The 16,906-nt window shown below is 36.6% G+C and overlaps 1 protein-coding gene across 1 annotated transcript in view; it reads right to left on the bottom strand.

Annotated features, from left to right (window-relative positions):
- CERKL (ceramide kinase like) overlaps nucleotides 1–16,906 on the bottom strand; it is a 138,977-nt gene that overhangs the window by 41,720 nt on the left and 80,351 nt on the right. Inside the window, exon 3 of the mRNA XM_064373284.1 lies at nucleotides 6,757–6,888. Within this exon, the coding sequence (XP_064229354.1) occupies nucleotides 6,757–6,888 (132 nt within the window). The remainder of the gene's footprint in view (nucleotides 1–6,756; nucleotides 6,889–16,906) is intronic.

Below are 16,906 nucleotides of genomic sequence, written 5' to 3'. Positions count from 1 at the left end.
GAGCCCAGATCCTCTGAGGAAATGAATCTGTCACTCCGTATCGCTGTCTCCACAGTCACTGATGCCCTATGCAGTATTGTAAATGCCAGTGAAGACAGGATAAACGGGCACACTGCAGATGGCACCAAGCATCACAACCACATTTAGCATTTTCCAGGGCAGTTCTGCCAGAAGAGACAGCCCAGCTGTATCCACCCATCAAAGATTTCTGCTGACTGACATGACACTGCAGATGGATTTTTTGTGTAAGAATGTGCGTCATTATATGCAAGATTACATTAATCTTTCATGCCTGTCTGTCCCTGGTGCCAGCACGGTTCAAGCTTTTCCTACAATGTTTTTAGATATTGTTAAAAATTATTAGTCTTGGTGTCTAAAAGAATCATTCTGTATCCAGCAGTGTTACATTGTAATTCTCCCATAGCTTATTCAAAATGCCGTTAACACTCACATGAATAAAACCTCTCTATATTAAATTTAATCAGAAGAAAGCCATAATAAAACTACATATAAAATATTAATATTAATAAACTTGAAAGGTTATCATAGAAAATGTGTGATCATTCATTTATAACTACAGCAAGTAGTTGCAGCCTTAAAATGCAAAATAAAACATCTTACATATACACATTAAAAATAATTAAGATTATGAAAAACTATTTATGCTAAGAATGAGTTTACCAAGTCTTGCTTTTATACCAAAGCTTACATTAGTAAAGTTTTTCAAATCCAATAAATAATGAGCTTTAAAACTGTGTTATGATCGAAATGCTATTTTTATTTTATTTTTAGATTTGTAATAGTCTTTTTTTTGAAATTGTGGGTGGAATTTGATTATACATTAATGCAAGCTGTCTGAAAATAGTAATTTTTAAAGTAACATTGTAAAAGTTCAATAAAATCAAAGATCTGTAACAAAGAAACAAAATGAAAAGAATCTGACTACCCACATCTATAAAATATATTAGCAAAATGAACAAAATGCATAGGACTTTGGCCTCAGGAATTTGCATTCTAGAGATAGACAATATATGCAAATGAAATAATGAATCTATAATACGAAGTAATAGGTGGTTATAAAAACCAGGCAGAAGGATAAAGAGTGATCTGGATTACTATTTAGATATAGTAGAAAGAACCAAATATGTATTTAGACAGAGTATTGTGGGCCCTGGAATCAGTGAGAGCCAGATTCAAATCATCCCTCTCCAAACAACATAAAGAGAGGGTTGCTAGACAAATGGAATTTCAAAAAATGTAACCTAGCCTCTTCTTTCATCTATTTGCCTTTTCCTATGAAACTGCCAACCTGTGCTCTTTCTAAATAGGAGATGTAAAGTCTTCACAGTTTACAGGTCTTCCAACACAGTTCCCACTGCTGGGAATTTCCCCCTCCCCTCTTCAATGCAAATGCAACTTCCTCAGGAAGACAAGATAAGAGAAGGTCTTAAGGTTAATACTGAATGTTGATGAGGAAATCAGCTGAAATAAAATCAGGTGAAATTTGATTTGGACATAAGAAAACATTTATTGGTTTGGTGATAAAATTCTTGCACAGGATACAATACTGAAATGTCATTTTCTTCCTGTCCTGTAGGTACTTCAAATTTAGTAAGCTCAAAACATAATCCATTATGTATACTTTCAAATATATTCTCTCTCAAACACATTGTTCTTTTTCTGTTCCATCATCCACTCCAAGACAGGAAAATTACTTCTTTCTTTCCTCCAGTATCCAGAACCACTCCATGGCCAAGGCCAGTTGTTTCTGTGTTTAAATTATGCCATAGCATTCCATTTCTACCAGCCAATTCCCTAGATCTGATCACTATCTATCTTTTATGTGTAGGCAAGTTAAGTATTCCTAATCAGAATATCTAAAATCCAAAATGTCTCAACATCTAAAAATTTGGGAGCACTGATATGATGTTCAAAGTAAATGCTCATTGGAGCGTTTTCAATTTCAGATTTTCAAATTAGGGATGCTCAACTGGTTAAGTATAATGCAAATATTCCAAAAGCTAAAAATATCCTAAATCTGAAACAGTTCTGGTCCCAAGCTTTGCAGATAAGGGATACTCAACCTGTACTACAATAGCCTTTTATGTTGTCTCCCTCAAACCTCTCCCCAACTCTAGCCAGAATAACCATTTTCAGATACATATTTAATTATATCACTTTTTTGTATAAACCCCATTAATGAGTCTTCATTGTCCCCAGGCATCAAGTTCCAACTTCCTAACTCACATCTGAATGTTGGGAATGGGATTGGCTGTCTATATCCAAAATTATTTAAGAGGTAATAAACAGAATCTTTTTCACAGAATTATTTCTCTCTCGAGCTAGACATGATGCATGAACATCTACTTTTCAGATTTTTTTTATTAAAATGCAGGTAAAACTGGAAGGAGTGATGCCTCAGGCTACTGGAAGGAGTGATGCCTCAGGCTACTGGAATCTTTTGTGACACAGTTTCATTAGATTGCCTAGCTTTTTGCTGGGTGAGATTTAGAATGCCAAGAGGCATTTCCAAGAAATAGAAGGCTTCAAGTAGACCAAAAACAACCAGAGAAACACTACAAACAGGCTTGTTAACAGCTGTGTTAAAAACGTGATTATAGGAGAAAGAAGAAGATGACAACAAACACTGCTCTCTGACCAGGAGTTAAAATTATCTGATGACACAGGCACTCCCAAGAGTCCTGAGCTGGCAGAGATCAAGGTTTCCTTTAGATAAATGTCTCTGACTATGATAATGATAATGACCATGATAAGGTCTAGCAGCTCTGTTAATACAAAAAGTAACTGAAGGAGATGGAAGCAGCTATCATGACCAACAGATGAGGGGCAGACAGATACCTGTCTTCAAATAACTCAATGACTCTTTTACAATAGATGGGGCACATTTATTTCATATTACTAAAATAAATAGCATTAACTCTAGTAGATAAAAATTACAAACAGGCAAATGTCAGCTCACGAGTTCTCATTTTGTACAGTTTATGCCTAGCACAAAGGCACTTGGCCAAAGGGAAGGATGGATTTGCAATCTAGCTAGTGCTCCTGATTGACAAGCGGTTACCTTAGGCTGAATTAGCCTGGAAGAAAGGGCACCTTTTTGTAATTCAGCATAGAGGAGGTGCCTTTTCTAATCTGCCCAAATGTACAGTAACTCTGAACATTCATAAAAATGTCAAACAGTATTGTCCAGTGACAACATACTCTGCCTCTAGCGTAGGTGGCTAAATCAAAGTTGAGTGCCACACACACCTGTGCTCCACCCACAAGGAGAAAATTGAACCATATAGCCTCGAAAGTTCTTTTCAGTCTGATTTCTCTGCTGCCTTAACTTTTTGACTCTATTGTTCTATAAATTATCCTATGGATCTCTGATCCTTAAAATACCTCACACACCTTTAATGGTACAATCTCTAAAACCTGCTTTTAGAAGAGAAATGATATCATATGCCAGGATGGGCTTATCATTCATACTCTTTGATTTGTGTACCAATAGGCAATTAGGAAAAAATAATTCTTTCCAGGTTCTCCCAGAAGTTTTTCTGATGCCATTATTACATAAGATACTATGTTGATGGTGGTAGCAGAGTAGAAATGCAACTTTAGCACAAATATTTCAAAAGATGCCAATCTATATTCAAAAGTAGTTATGATTTCAGCACAAGCCAAAATGAAAGAAGTGTATTTTTATTAATGTGGTAAGATCCATTTTAAAAAATTATGAAAAAATTACAGCATCTTATAGTATATATATCTAGCTGTAATTGTTCAAATTATACTTCATATTTATATAGCACTATTTCCTGATGAACTCATCATCATATAGGATTTATTTTGTAATTCCAGTTCCATTTGGACTCACCAATGCACACAAGAATACATTAAAACAATAGTCCCACTGGACATGCAGAAGAAATGTCCTCTTTTTGCTTTACTCTTTCATATAAATTTTCTTTCAAAAAAAAAAGTATGAATTGAATCTTACTATGACATAATTTTTGAAACTAAAACAGTATTATGACCATCTTTCTGTAGTATTTTATAATACACAAAGTTTCAAATATATTATTTCAATCACAAAAATAACACTGTAAGATAGGCAGGAAGACTAAAACTTTCAAATATTCACAGATTTATTCAAGAAATATTTTTTCATAAATATTGAGCCAATACACATACTAAAATGGTTTTATAAGCAAATGATGTAATTTTATAAATGTGCCTGTAGGAGGAGTGTTAGGCAGCTAATAATTAGCCATTATGAACAAATATAAGTAAATTCTAAATTTGCTTTAGGTAATATTCTATTGTTTTGTGTTAAAGTAAATATAGTACTTAGTAATATTCACACATTTAGAGAAAAAACCCTAGAACATATTTTTGTCTCCAATAAAATTAAGAAGGAAAGCACATTTTGATGATTTCCTCTGCCTCAGTTCAGGCCTTGTGTATCAGTTTTATTTTCTCCAATCTCTTTTTCTCTCTTCGTTTTTAATTTTAATTCTGCTGGTGGAGTCATCTTTGCCAAACCAGATTACAACACTATGATAAAGAAAAATGTACACCAACTGTAGATCAATGAATGCATGATGAGTAAACTGCTGAGTGTAGTATAAGGATCCACCTATAACCTGGACTTCCACCTCCTGTAGTATACATTGTTGGGAGCCTTCCTAGAAATCATTTTGCCCTTTCTTCTCCCTAACAGAATCCAGATTCAACTGAAGCATTTTAGCCTTCAGGAAAAGGGGATCTACCCTCAGTCTCTAGGAAGACTTTTGATGGTTAAAGAAATGATTATTCCAGATTGAATGTGCTAATACAGTATCTGTGCCCAAACTGAAAGAAATTTTAAATCATCATCAGGATTAACGTATGTTGCGTCTGTCTCACACACATATTCACACCACTCCCCATCTCACTGGATATTAATAAGAAAGGATCAAATTCACTGGCAGCTATTTTATGATGATAGAATAAGATTTCAGATAATGTCAAAACTGAGGAAAGTAGAACAGTTATGGAACAAACTCTCAAGATGTATGGGTATAACATACGCAGACATACAGACACACAGACACACACATGCACACACACTCCCCACCACCACCACTTTTACAGTACTGCCTGCTAGCCTGACTTCCTCCCCTCACTTTTTGTTTTCTCTGCCTCTTAAAAACTGCCTAGTTCAAATGCTTTCCTTGAACTTTCCCATCAAAATATCACCTGAGACATCAGAGTTCTTTTATGTATACCCCAGCTAATATAGCTTTAAGTATATATTTGAATCCCTAATAACCTGGAAAGCCATTCAACTGCAAGTATGATAGCTTATTCATCTTGCATCCTGCACAATGTTGAACACAGAGCAAGCATACAATGAGATTCTTGAAGTGAATACTATATAGTAATATCCATGTCAAGATGCTTTGTAGTAGTCACATGTAAAATCAATGACACAAAATAGTCATTGAGTATGCCAATAAGTTTATTCAACTTTTAATTGTCTCACCCTAATACAAATCTCAAACTTTTCCTTTAGCCAATCTTTGAAAATCTTCCATAGAAAGGAAACATAAATCTGAATTTTTTCTCTTCCTTATAAATCACCTCTAAATAAGCCAAAAGTCACAAACATGAAAGGTTAATTTCTTCACTATAACTTTATTTTAACTCAGAAATTCTTCTTGAGTTTTTCATGGTAGTTTCTCTTTAACCTCTATAGTCATAGATGCATTTCATGGAGGCTGACCTTCCCACGAAACTTGCTCTTTTTTTAGGAACTTTCTTCTACCTCAATCCATCAAGTCACTAGGTGTAGTCTCCCATGACAGTATTTACATCTTGAAACCTATCTCCTTCGTTTACAGCTGAGTAAAGCCACATCACTGTGAATCCCTTCCCCAGGAATTTGTAACTGGGACTAGGAAATTCCAAGCGAACTCTGGGCTTATCCCTTAAGTAGGCTTATTTTATAATATTTTTCATCAATTAAAATTTATTGCAAATTTCCACTGTGAGTGAAGTCACATAGAAATAAAGCTAGAGAAGTTGCGATTCTCCATAGCATCGCCTCTTCTACTCAGTTCCCCACCATATGAAAATAAGTCTCAAAGAAACAAAGGAATGTGGTTGCCAAAGTCAAAAAATCAAAAAGGATATTACTAGTCATCTATTAATTTTTGTATTAACAAGTTTCTATTTTCCTTGCCACAAATCTAAGTATATTTCTTAGTTTACACCATGAATTTAAGCTTCTGGAATCTCTAAATTCATCTATTAATAAAATCAGCAGTTTAGTGCTTAGTTTTGACCTAACCAGCAGGGGTCAGAGTCAGAACGAAAACAACCTAAGGAAGAATTCCATGGAAAGACATCAACTATATAAGTGAGCAAAAAATCAATTGCTTGTCTAACTGCAACATTAATGTGTAAATAACAAACATCTCAATGAATATATAAACAAGTATACAGCTTCCTTTAGAATTCTATCTGACAATTTAGGTATGAAAAAAATCTGAAAAAGTTCAAAGAAAAAATATTAATATTCTAATAAAAATAACAATAAAAAGGAAAATAAATAATAACTCTGGAGCTGGCTGCAGTAGGTTATGCAAGACATAAAAACACTGTGGATATTACAAATAGTTTCCCAAGTTTGCCTTTAGAAAAAATTCAGGTTATCTTGCTTTTGTATGTTTTTGTAAATGGCGAAATTATATTCTGAAAATTACTTACTTGTTACATCAGTTTTTATTCCTGCAAGCTTCAACAGAGGTTCAACCTTCTCATAATAAACCTGGGTAGCTTCTTTTTTGTGACTCTGGGGGTTAAGGAATATTTTTAATGACTTCGGTCTGTTTGGAAAGCCTAAGAAGAAATTTTAAAGACAAAGTTGTAAAGTGCTTGTCAGCATTTTTCTTCTTTCCCTTTAAAATGACACACAATTCTGTTAAAATGTTATACACATTTAAATAGTATTTGCTATTTTTATTTGAAATTCTTGCAAGAGTATTCCTGAATATAACTTTATTTTAAAACATTTACATTTTCCTAGGTGTGAAACAGGCATATCCCTCTTAAAATGAATGAGTTAGAACAATACATTTATGAAGGAAGATGCACCAAAAAAAGCCAGACAACTTTGTGAATATTAGGCAATGTGTATGTATATTTACCAAACCACAATATATCAAATGTTCTTTTAGCATTTGTTTCTGGAAAAAAGCAATGGACTGTAACAAATAGAAGGGTACATTTCCTCTCCTTAGCTAAATGTGCTCATTATTGGAATTGGGCACCCCAGTGACCCCAGGGCTACCAACGCCTGACCTACTGATGAGTCCAGGGCAGAATAGAGGAAGCAGGGATGGGTCAGTGTCAGCACCAAGTGCAGTGCATGCTGGGAGTTAAAAAGAGGGTTTCGGTCAGAGTTCAAGCCTGAAAAGGGGCCAGGGGAGAAAGAACTCTTTGGGGAATTGGGAAAGCATCGCCTCTCAGCAGGGATTCGATGATAGTGCTGCCTCACAGTTGGGGCTGAGATTTGATACTACAATTTTCTGGGCTTGCAAGATGCTTATCTCTTCGAACCCAGTTGGAGCAGGTGCAAAGCAAATTTTCTGTTGTTAGGAAGGGGCAGGAGGGACTGAGGAGCCAAAGGAAAGCAGACAACCGTTTCTTTTATAATAAGCTGCTCTCAGAGGGCCACGTTTAAAGATTAAAGAAGCAGTTATTAACATCTATTTTTAATAAAAGCCATTATTAAAGAGAAGTGAAAACCGTCCACTACAAGGAGCCAGGGTTTCATACCTCAAGTAGAGACAATGTTTCATTTCTCACCATATTTAATACAATAAAATCTTTCAACAGGACATACTGTTTTGATTTTAGGGAGAATTTTAGATGAAGAAAAGATAGAGTCATGATGAACTCCTTAAACACTCCCAGTCAAACTGCCTAGGATGCTTTTTGTTAAGAAGCCTGTGTCAGCCTCACTCAAGCTGGAAACCCCGAATCCGTGCTCAATGTCTTCCTTTTTCCTTGCTACATTTGAATGGGGTCTCAGAATTGTAAGATGGTGACTACCTGCATCCATGCCTTCTCCCTTCTCCCACTGACGTGCTCTGACTTGGGGCCGGTGCCCAGGCATGCTGGCTGTCCTCCCCTTCCACCGTATCCTTTGGCATCGCAGCTCTGATCAGTGCTGCACAGTTCAAAGGTGACTGTGGCTCACTGCTGCCTGAAGAGCGAGCCCAAACCCCTTAAAATGACATTCAGAGCCCTCCTGCTCCCAATCCCAACCAATCACTCTCCTCTCCTTTCTGTCACACATGTTAAAGAAACATTTATTGAGCATTTGTGCTAAGTACTGGGAAGAAAGGCCAAGTGATTAAGATATGATTCGTGTTTTAAAGGAGGAAGATGTGTCCACAAATACAGATGGCACAAAACATAGATTTGTTAACAGAGAAGCACAAAGTACAAAAGGGTGTGTGAGAGAAGGTGGTTAATCCTTATTAAGGATCTGGAAAAGGTTTCAAAAGAAGGGAGTATCTGAGCTGGGCTTTTGGCTTGTACTGTTTTCACTCCCTAAAATTCCCTCCCTCATTACCCCTCATCCCACCCTATAGCAAAACAGCAGGGGTGGAAGTTTTGGGCAGTGAGACCTGCCTGAGCAAATAAATGAAGCTAAGTGCAGAGGGTTTTTATGTTCCATTTCAACTTCCTCATCAAAGTCCAAAACTACTGTATTATTGCCGAATTCCAAGTCTGCTGAGCCTTCCTTTGTTCAGACACTTTTTTCTTTACGCTCCACCCCATCCCCACTTTTGTCAAAATTTTATGACTTTTCACAGTTCACTCAAACAACACTTCCTCAATGAAGCCTTTTGTTTTGTTTTATTTTTTGTTTTTTTTGAGATAGAATCTCGCTCTGTCGCCTACTTTGGAAGGCAGTGGCATGATCTCGACTCACTGCAATCTCCACCTCCTGGATTGAAGCAATTCTCCACCTCAGTCTCCTGAGTAGCTGGAGTTACAGACATGTGCCACCACACCCAGCTAATTTTTTTTGTATTTTTAGTAGAGATAGGGTTTCACTATCTTGGCCAGGCTGGTCTTGATCTCCTGACCTTATGATCCACTCACCTCAGTCTTCCAAAGTGCTGGGATTACAGGCGTGAGCCACCGTGCCAGGCCTGAAGCCTTGTAATCAGAAACAGAGGTCACCTCTCTGAAATTTGTCTCAGAGTAGGGTTTCTCTATTACTCATCCTTATATCATTTACATGAAAGGACTCTGATGAAAGACCCCAAGCTGAGACAATACAGAATTGAGTAACAACCAACTCCATGAGTAATACTGACACTAAACAAACAAAATACAAGAGAACATTCTGTTCTATAGTAGAATAATATTAAGGTAATTAATATAGAAAAATTATAAAGTGAGAAAAATCACTATTTCCAGTCATCATAATAATTATTGTTGCAGATAAGAATCACCAATGGGTGCTAAAGCCATCCAGTGACAGTCAGTTGGGGTCAAAATATTTATATATCCTTAAACTCTATCCCTCATTACTCTAATTATTAATATAAAGGGTAGCACCTTTAATAGAGACTAAGGACATGAAAATTAAATGCAAGGTATGATTCTGGATTAGGTTTAAAAAAAACACCATAAAGGATAATATTGCTGTCCTTTAACCAAGAATGACTAAGCTTACTTTTAGCTTACTAAAAATAACCTAGAGCTTACTTTTACTGAAACACAACAGGAAAAAGAAACTTGCTTAAAGCCCAAAGGCCAAGTGTCAGATTAAATATCCTGATTAAATTTAATTTACCTGGTAAATTTATTGGAATACCCTGCTTTACTTCTCAAGCAGGGGCAGTCCCAATAAAGACAGTGTTATCACACACAAACAACTTTTATTTATTTCTCTTCCTATATTCACTCATTTATTCACAAATAACTACATGCCTGCTAGGTGTATCAGGCAGAGTTCCAGAAACTGAGGCTCTGTCAGTGAACAAGAAAAGCTTCTGCCCTTGTGAAGCTTCCACTCAAATGGCACAAGGCAGAAAGAAACAAGAGTATATCACATGGTAATATAATACATTCTAAAGATCAAAATGAAGATCGCTAGTAGTGGGAGAGAGGGAGGGCAAAGGTGGGCGTGACTTCCTGGCCAGGAAAGGACAGATCACCCTAAAGCCTTGTAGACAGTTACAAGGACTTTGGCTTTTGTAGAGTAAGAAGTGAAACATGGTGAATTTCAATCAATGAAGCCACATAACCTTAGGTGTTGAAAGAAACTCTCTGGCTGCCTTGTGGAAAGTAGATAAAGTAGGGTCAAAAGCCACCAAACAAGAGCAGTTGCAATACTCCAGGTGGGAAATGGTTATGCTTGAACTGGAATGACTGCAGCGGAGGTTAAAAGTTAGATGCCACATGTATTTTGAAGGTATAGCTGACAGCATTTGTTGACTCTTTGGATATAGTTATGTGAAAGAGAAGAGACCAGGAGTACTCAAATGTCTGGCTGGTAAGGGGAAAGTAAGGACTTAAGATGGATGAGTAGTAGTGAAAAACCTGTAGACTCGAATTGTGGTCTCAGAGAAAGTTGTCAGTGATGACAAGATCTAAGAAACTGGCATATTCATCAGAATCACCTGAAGGGCTTCTTAAAACATAGATCTTGGGCTCCAGCCCCCAGAGTTTTGGGCTCAGTAGTCTGGGATGTTATCTAGAAATTCATATTTATAACAGGTTGCCAGATGCTGATGATGTTTGCAAAGGAACCACATTTTGAGAACCAATGTTCTAGAAATCATCCTCGTTGAAGGAGAGGAGACTAGAAACTGAAAGAATAGCTTAAAAATATATATTATAAATATATATAATATTTTAATAGGAGCAGTGTCAGAGAGAGTAAGAGTGAAAGTAAGATAGTTTAAGTCTTCAATGAGTAAAGAAAGTACCTCAGTGGTCTGCACAGGACTGCAACTGGTAGTGCCAGATAGAAGTATCTAATAGATTGAGCTTAGCGCTGAGAATTTTTAAGAGAGAAAAAAAATATGGTCTTGAAATTGAAGAGAGATGGAAGGAAGACATCAAGACATTGACAATATCTCCAGAACCAGTGGTATAAAATGTATGAGAGAGAAACCAGTTACCACTTTAGAGAACTCTAAGGAAAGCTATACGTTCCTGGGAGAGCTGAGTCTCTACTATAGCAAGAACGTGGGGAAAATATTTAGAAAGGAGATTGAAAATACAGGAGATTTTGCTAATGATGGACTATTCATTCCAGAAGGCAGTGTAAAATGGTGTCTGGAGTTGAGGAGGGTAGGGGACAGTGTCAGGCTACAAGGTGCACAGAGACTCAGAGGCATGGGAGTTCAGGTGATGAAGGGTTTTAGGCAGTGACATGGGGTGGAAGAGGTAAGAATTGTTGGCAGCAGTTACGGTTGGAGAGTAAGGCAGTGGGGGAAGGGTCTTACCCCAAGCACTTAGAGCTCTAAGAATTTGTCTTCCCTCCAGCTAATGTCAAAGCCGGGAAAGGAGCAATGCTGCCTGGAGCTAAAGGAGCTCCAAAGCCCCTTTCCCTTTCATCAGTCCTGGAAGTCCTGGAATCTGAACCTACATCTGTCTGACATGGCTACACTTTTCACCAAGTGACCTCACTGCAAACATTTGAGAACCACATGCTTGACTGTTTTCTGAATTGGTAAATCATACACATGCTATAGAATTCGAAGTCTCCTTATTTAGCTCATTTACTGATATCTAGTTTCCGTCTTACAAAACAATCACTGATATCACTTTGAGAATCATTCTAGAAATATATATTTTTTGAGATGGTGTCTTGCTCTGTCGCCCAAGCTGGAGTGCAGTGGCATGATCTTGGCTCCCTACAACCTTTGCCTCCCAGGTTCAAGAAATCCTCTCACCTCAGTCTCCCAAGTAGTTGGGACCACAGGCATGCACCACCGGGCCAAGCTAATTTTTATATTTTTCCTAGAGATGGGGTTTTGCCATGTTGGCCAGGCTGGTCTCAACCTCTTGGACTCAAGTGAACCCCCCACCTCAGCCTCCCAAGGTGCTGGGATTACAGGTGTGAGCCACCATGCTTGGCCCCATCTAGAAATATTCTATGCATGTACAAAAACTCATGTATATTCTATAGTTTTTCACATAGACAGCAGCTTCCCTACATGCTATTCTGTATCTTGTTTTTTCCTTTTACTGTGTTTTAAAGATGACTCCATATCACTATACAGGATGCCATCTCACTCTGTCTAAAGCTGACTCATATTCATTTGGATGAATTTACTTCAATTCTTTTGTATGGATAAGCCCTTGAGGATAAATATTTAGGTTGTTTCCAATCTTCCTTTACTGCAAATAACAATGCAACGAATGCTATTTTCCATCTATTTGATGCAAAATGGACAAACTGCAGGACAAACTTCTGGAAGTAGAATCATTGGATCAAAGAGTATGCACTCTTAAGGTTTTATCATGTATTGTTAAATCACTCACTATAGAACAGAGCTGCGACCAAAAGTAGACACTTGAGTAAAAGTAAATGGTCTCAAATCTTCACTCTGTCATTTACTAACTGTGTGACTTTGGATTACTTGTCTAACTGTTCTTCAAATTCTTCATGTGTAATACAGAAATAATGATAATACTTTCTGGATAAGGCAATTGTGATACATACTTAAATGTAAAGTGCTTAGAAAAGTGCCCGGCAGATAGTAAGTAGTCAGTAAATTTCTCTTATTACTACCAATTTTCACTCTACAAGGAATTTATACTGCTTGTTTTCTTACATCCTTATAAACATAAACCCATACTATTTTCAAACTTTTTGATCTTTGAGAAATGAGAGGTGAAATATTGTATGTCACTCTAATTTCAATTTCCATTTCTCTCACCATGATGGAAGTTGTAAAATTTTCCAAATGTTTAAGAGTTATTATTTTTTCCATGAACTTTTAGTGTATATCGCTTGCCAGTTTTTCATAGTTTGTCATGAATTATGGTAGTACTTTATACAGTAAGAAAATTAGGCTGTGTGTTATATGAGTTACAAATACTTCTCCTAGTGTGTCATTTGCCTTTATAATTTATGGTGTTTTCTCCATACTGAAAGTTTTCATTTAAATGGACCTACATTTGAATTTATCATTTTTTATGGCCTCTGGACTTTGTACCATAGTTAAGAGCCCCCTTTTGAGACTCAAAAACTATATTTTTTCTTCTAATACTTTTACAGTCTCAATTTTATATTTTTCATTGTATCTGAAGTTCATTTTGATAAAAGGTAAAAAGTTGGGATTTGACTTTACTTTTTTCCAGATGGCAATCTATCCCAACATTATTCATTAGGAAATCCATCTTTCCCTACAGATTTTAAATGCCACCGTTAGAGGTACTAAATTTTTTAATGTGTTTGGATCTCTTTCTGAACTGCCCATCTGAGATCCACTGATCTATTCATATGTCAGTACCATGTTTTACATACTATAGCTTTATAAAGACTTAATAGTGAATAAGGCTGGTCTCTCCTTATCACTTTGTTAAAAGAATTTTTCATCTCTTTTGGTTATTTTTATATATGATCTTTGATAGAAGTTTGTCTATTTAAAAAAATTCTCCTGGTATTTGAGATTGCATTAAATATAAATTTTAAGAATAATGCTTTTGCGATGTTCAATCTTTCTGTATAGAAATGTGGTATGTTTTTCCATATAAATAATCTCCTGTCTGTTTTCTGTTGCTGTCAACATGTCTTTTCCCCAACTCATCTCCTAAGTATAGACTGCGTATATCAAAACTGTTGATTTCTATACCCAGCCCTTTCCTTAACTCCTTAATTGTAGGCTTTCCCTTTATTATCTTGAATTTCCCGGTTAACAATTATTTTATCTAGAAATAATCATTTAATTTCCCCTTTCCAATTTTCATTCCATTCATTTTCTTCCATAGTCTACTTGCATTTGTCCCATCAGAAAAATATGACTAATAGTGCTCATAATAAAGGACATTCCTGTCAGTTCTAAAGTAAAACCTCAAATGTTCCTCCACATAGTCTTTAAAATGTAATAAGCATATTTATCATGTTAATAACTATATCCACCTATTCTTATTTTATTAAGAGCTGTTTGACATTTATAAGTAATACTGATCTCTAATTTTCCTTTTTGGACTTGCATTTTCAGAATTTGGTATCAATTTCATGTGAGCTCTATAAGTAAAATCTGAAGTTTTCTTTCCTTTTCTACGCTCTAAAATAGTTTAAATAGTATTAAAGTTTCCTGTTCCTTAAGAGTATAATAGACATCTCTGTGAAAATATCAGTCTGGTACTTTTTTAGAAGTACGAAAAAATGCCTGGTTCTTTGGTGTTAATTGATCTGTTCAGATTTCCTATGTCTTCTGGGTTCAGTTTGGCCATATTCCCTTTCTTAGACGATGTACTCATTCATTTTATCCTGCTACGAGGAGGCAACCCAGGTTTCCTCCTAGGTTCTGGACATAGTCTTAGTCCTGAGTAACAGCAGCAACACTATTTCTCCCAATAATCAGAATCATCTTTGCCAGCATAGCATCTTCATTTTTTTTAATTATTTCAGTTATACAGTTCAGCAATGTGGCCAGATTATTCTAAATGTCCAATTCAATTGAATAACTGTCATGTTCCTATGTGAAAGTATTGTTTCCTCACAGTAAAACCTCTGTATCAGCAAAGTTCAAAGCTGCAGAGGCAAGATGTAAAATTATTTTGAACAGGTGATTAGATGTAAAGGTAGAGATGACACTTCTACCTCCACTTCTTGATTCATAGACCCCTGTATTCTCTTTATAGAACTAAAAACTACTTTAATGTTACAAGGTTTTATCTTCCAGGTAGAATACAATATGCTACAACAGAAAGATGGTAAGACCATGGAATCCTGTAGTTGTCAGCCAATTGCCTCACTTACTTTCATGTGAATGAGTCTCTTGATCAAAAGCAATATTGTATAGGATGTCATTTTATTGACTAAGGCTTTTAATAAGGCCATAGATGTTATTGCTGGCAGAAACATGGTGGGCAGGGTATGAAAATCCATATGTAGAGTAAGCATTCATCACAGCAATGACAAACCACTGACCTTCTATAATGGAGCAAATCCAATGTAATCAGCCTGCCACCAGGTGGCTGGCTGGTCGCTCTGTGACATGGTACCATATCCAAGGCTCAAGGTTGATCTGTTTGCAGGTAGAACACTTGGCAATAGTGGCATCCCAATCAACCTTGGTAAGCAGCAGTGCTTATTAAATCCATTTATTTCTCCCATCCCTGCCCCAGTGCTACTTTAAGTGTTTATTGCAGAAGCCTTGGGGTTGCTTTGCAGTGATGCTAGCATCTGTAGAATGGGGCATCTTGCCTACCTATTTCCTCCTCTGAACATATTTTCTTTGTTGAACATTCACAAAAAAACACCAATCTCCTCATATTCTGTTCTTCTGTGAAAGTATACTTTCCACCTCATACATCTTTGTCACCAATCTTTTCCTTTCAACTCTTGATTATTTCACCAAACCCTGAACCACTGTCCATACACTGATAAACATCAATCCCTTGGCCAGCACACCCTGACAATTCATATCAACTGATTAAAGTTCTGTCCACCAGAAAGACCTTCCCTGCTATTTGGGGGGAACACTCTTGAGTATGATTGTAATGTTTTAGTAGCTCATCTTTGTTATATCATGCAGAACTATCTCTGAACTAGGTTCCTTTTATTTCCTTCAGTGTGCTGGTCATAGAAAATGTTTCATGAGGCCACATGTGTGTGATGAAGAGGAAAAAGCAACACAGCAACAGTTGTAGGCCACCAGTATATTTAATGTACTACAGTCGTATCCTCTTATAGTAGTATCTGTATAAAATGCCTTTCTACCTAAAATAGCCAGAATATTTTATTTTATTCAATATTTTATAATGTTGAAATATTGTCAACATTATATACGTGTGTGTGTGTGTGTGTGGAGAGACAGAGAGAGAGAGAGAGAGAGAGAGAGAGAGAGAGAGAGATGGAGTCTCGCTCTGTCACCCAGGCTGAAGTGCAGTGGCAGGATCTTGGCTCACTGCAACCTCTGCCTTTCAGGTTCAAATGATTCTCCTCTGCCTCAGCCTTCCAAGAAGCTGGGATTACAGGTGCATGCCACCATGCCCGGCTAATTTTTGTATTTTTAGTAAAGACAGGTTTCACATGTTGGCCAGGCTGGTCTTGAACTCTTGGCCTCAGGTAATCCACCCACCTCGGCCTCCCAAAGTGCTGGGATTACAGGTGTGAGCCACTGCACCCGGCCTCATCAACACGTTTCTAATGAACATCTCAAACTTCACATATTCAAAATTGATATTCTGGTTTTCCCACCAAACTTAGTCTATCTATCCACAGTCTTGCCCATCTCACTAAATGACCACTTTATCTTTCCACTTGCTCAGGTCAGAAACTTTAGTGCCTTACTCCAAAAACTGGTAATTAAAAATTGCTTAGTTAACTAATAATTTATTCTACCTTTATAATATGCACTATATTTCTGCATAACAAAATAGCCCCAGTTTTGAATTCACATCCTTTTAAAAATAAAAAGAATGCCATTAATCTAGAAAAAAAAAAAAAAAGATTGAATTAGAAAGTCTCCATGTTGCTATCCCTAATTAAATAATTAGTGCAGGCAAGGATAATCTATGTGTGTTAAAACCATTAGGTGAAATATTTATTGAAAACTAGATATTCCACCTGGTCTCTAACTTCCACTCAACAAATTATCTAGTAGTTTCAAATGGAAACATCACAATAGAGGGATCAGGCTGCCAC

This window comes from Aotus nancymaae, unplaced genomic scaffold (genome assembly GCF_030222135.1).
Source record: "Aotus nancymaae isolate 86718 unplaced genomic scaffold, 86718_ANA_hifiasm-v0.15.2.pri h1tg000008l, whole genome shotgun sequence".
Classification (NCBI taxonomy): Eukaryota; Metazoa; Chordata; class Mammalia; order Primates; family Aotidae; genus Aotus; species Aotus nancymaae.
Note: the sequence above shows the minus strand (reverse complement) of the source record. Positions and strands in the feature narration are given on the sequence as shown.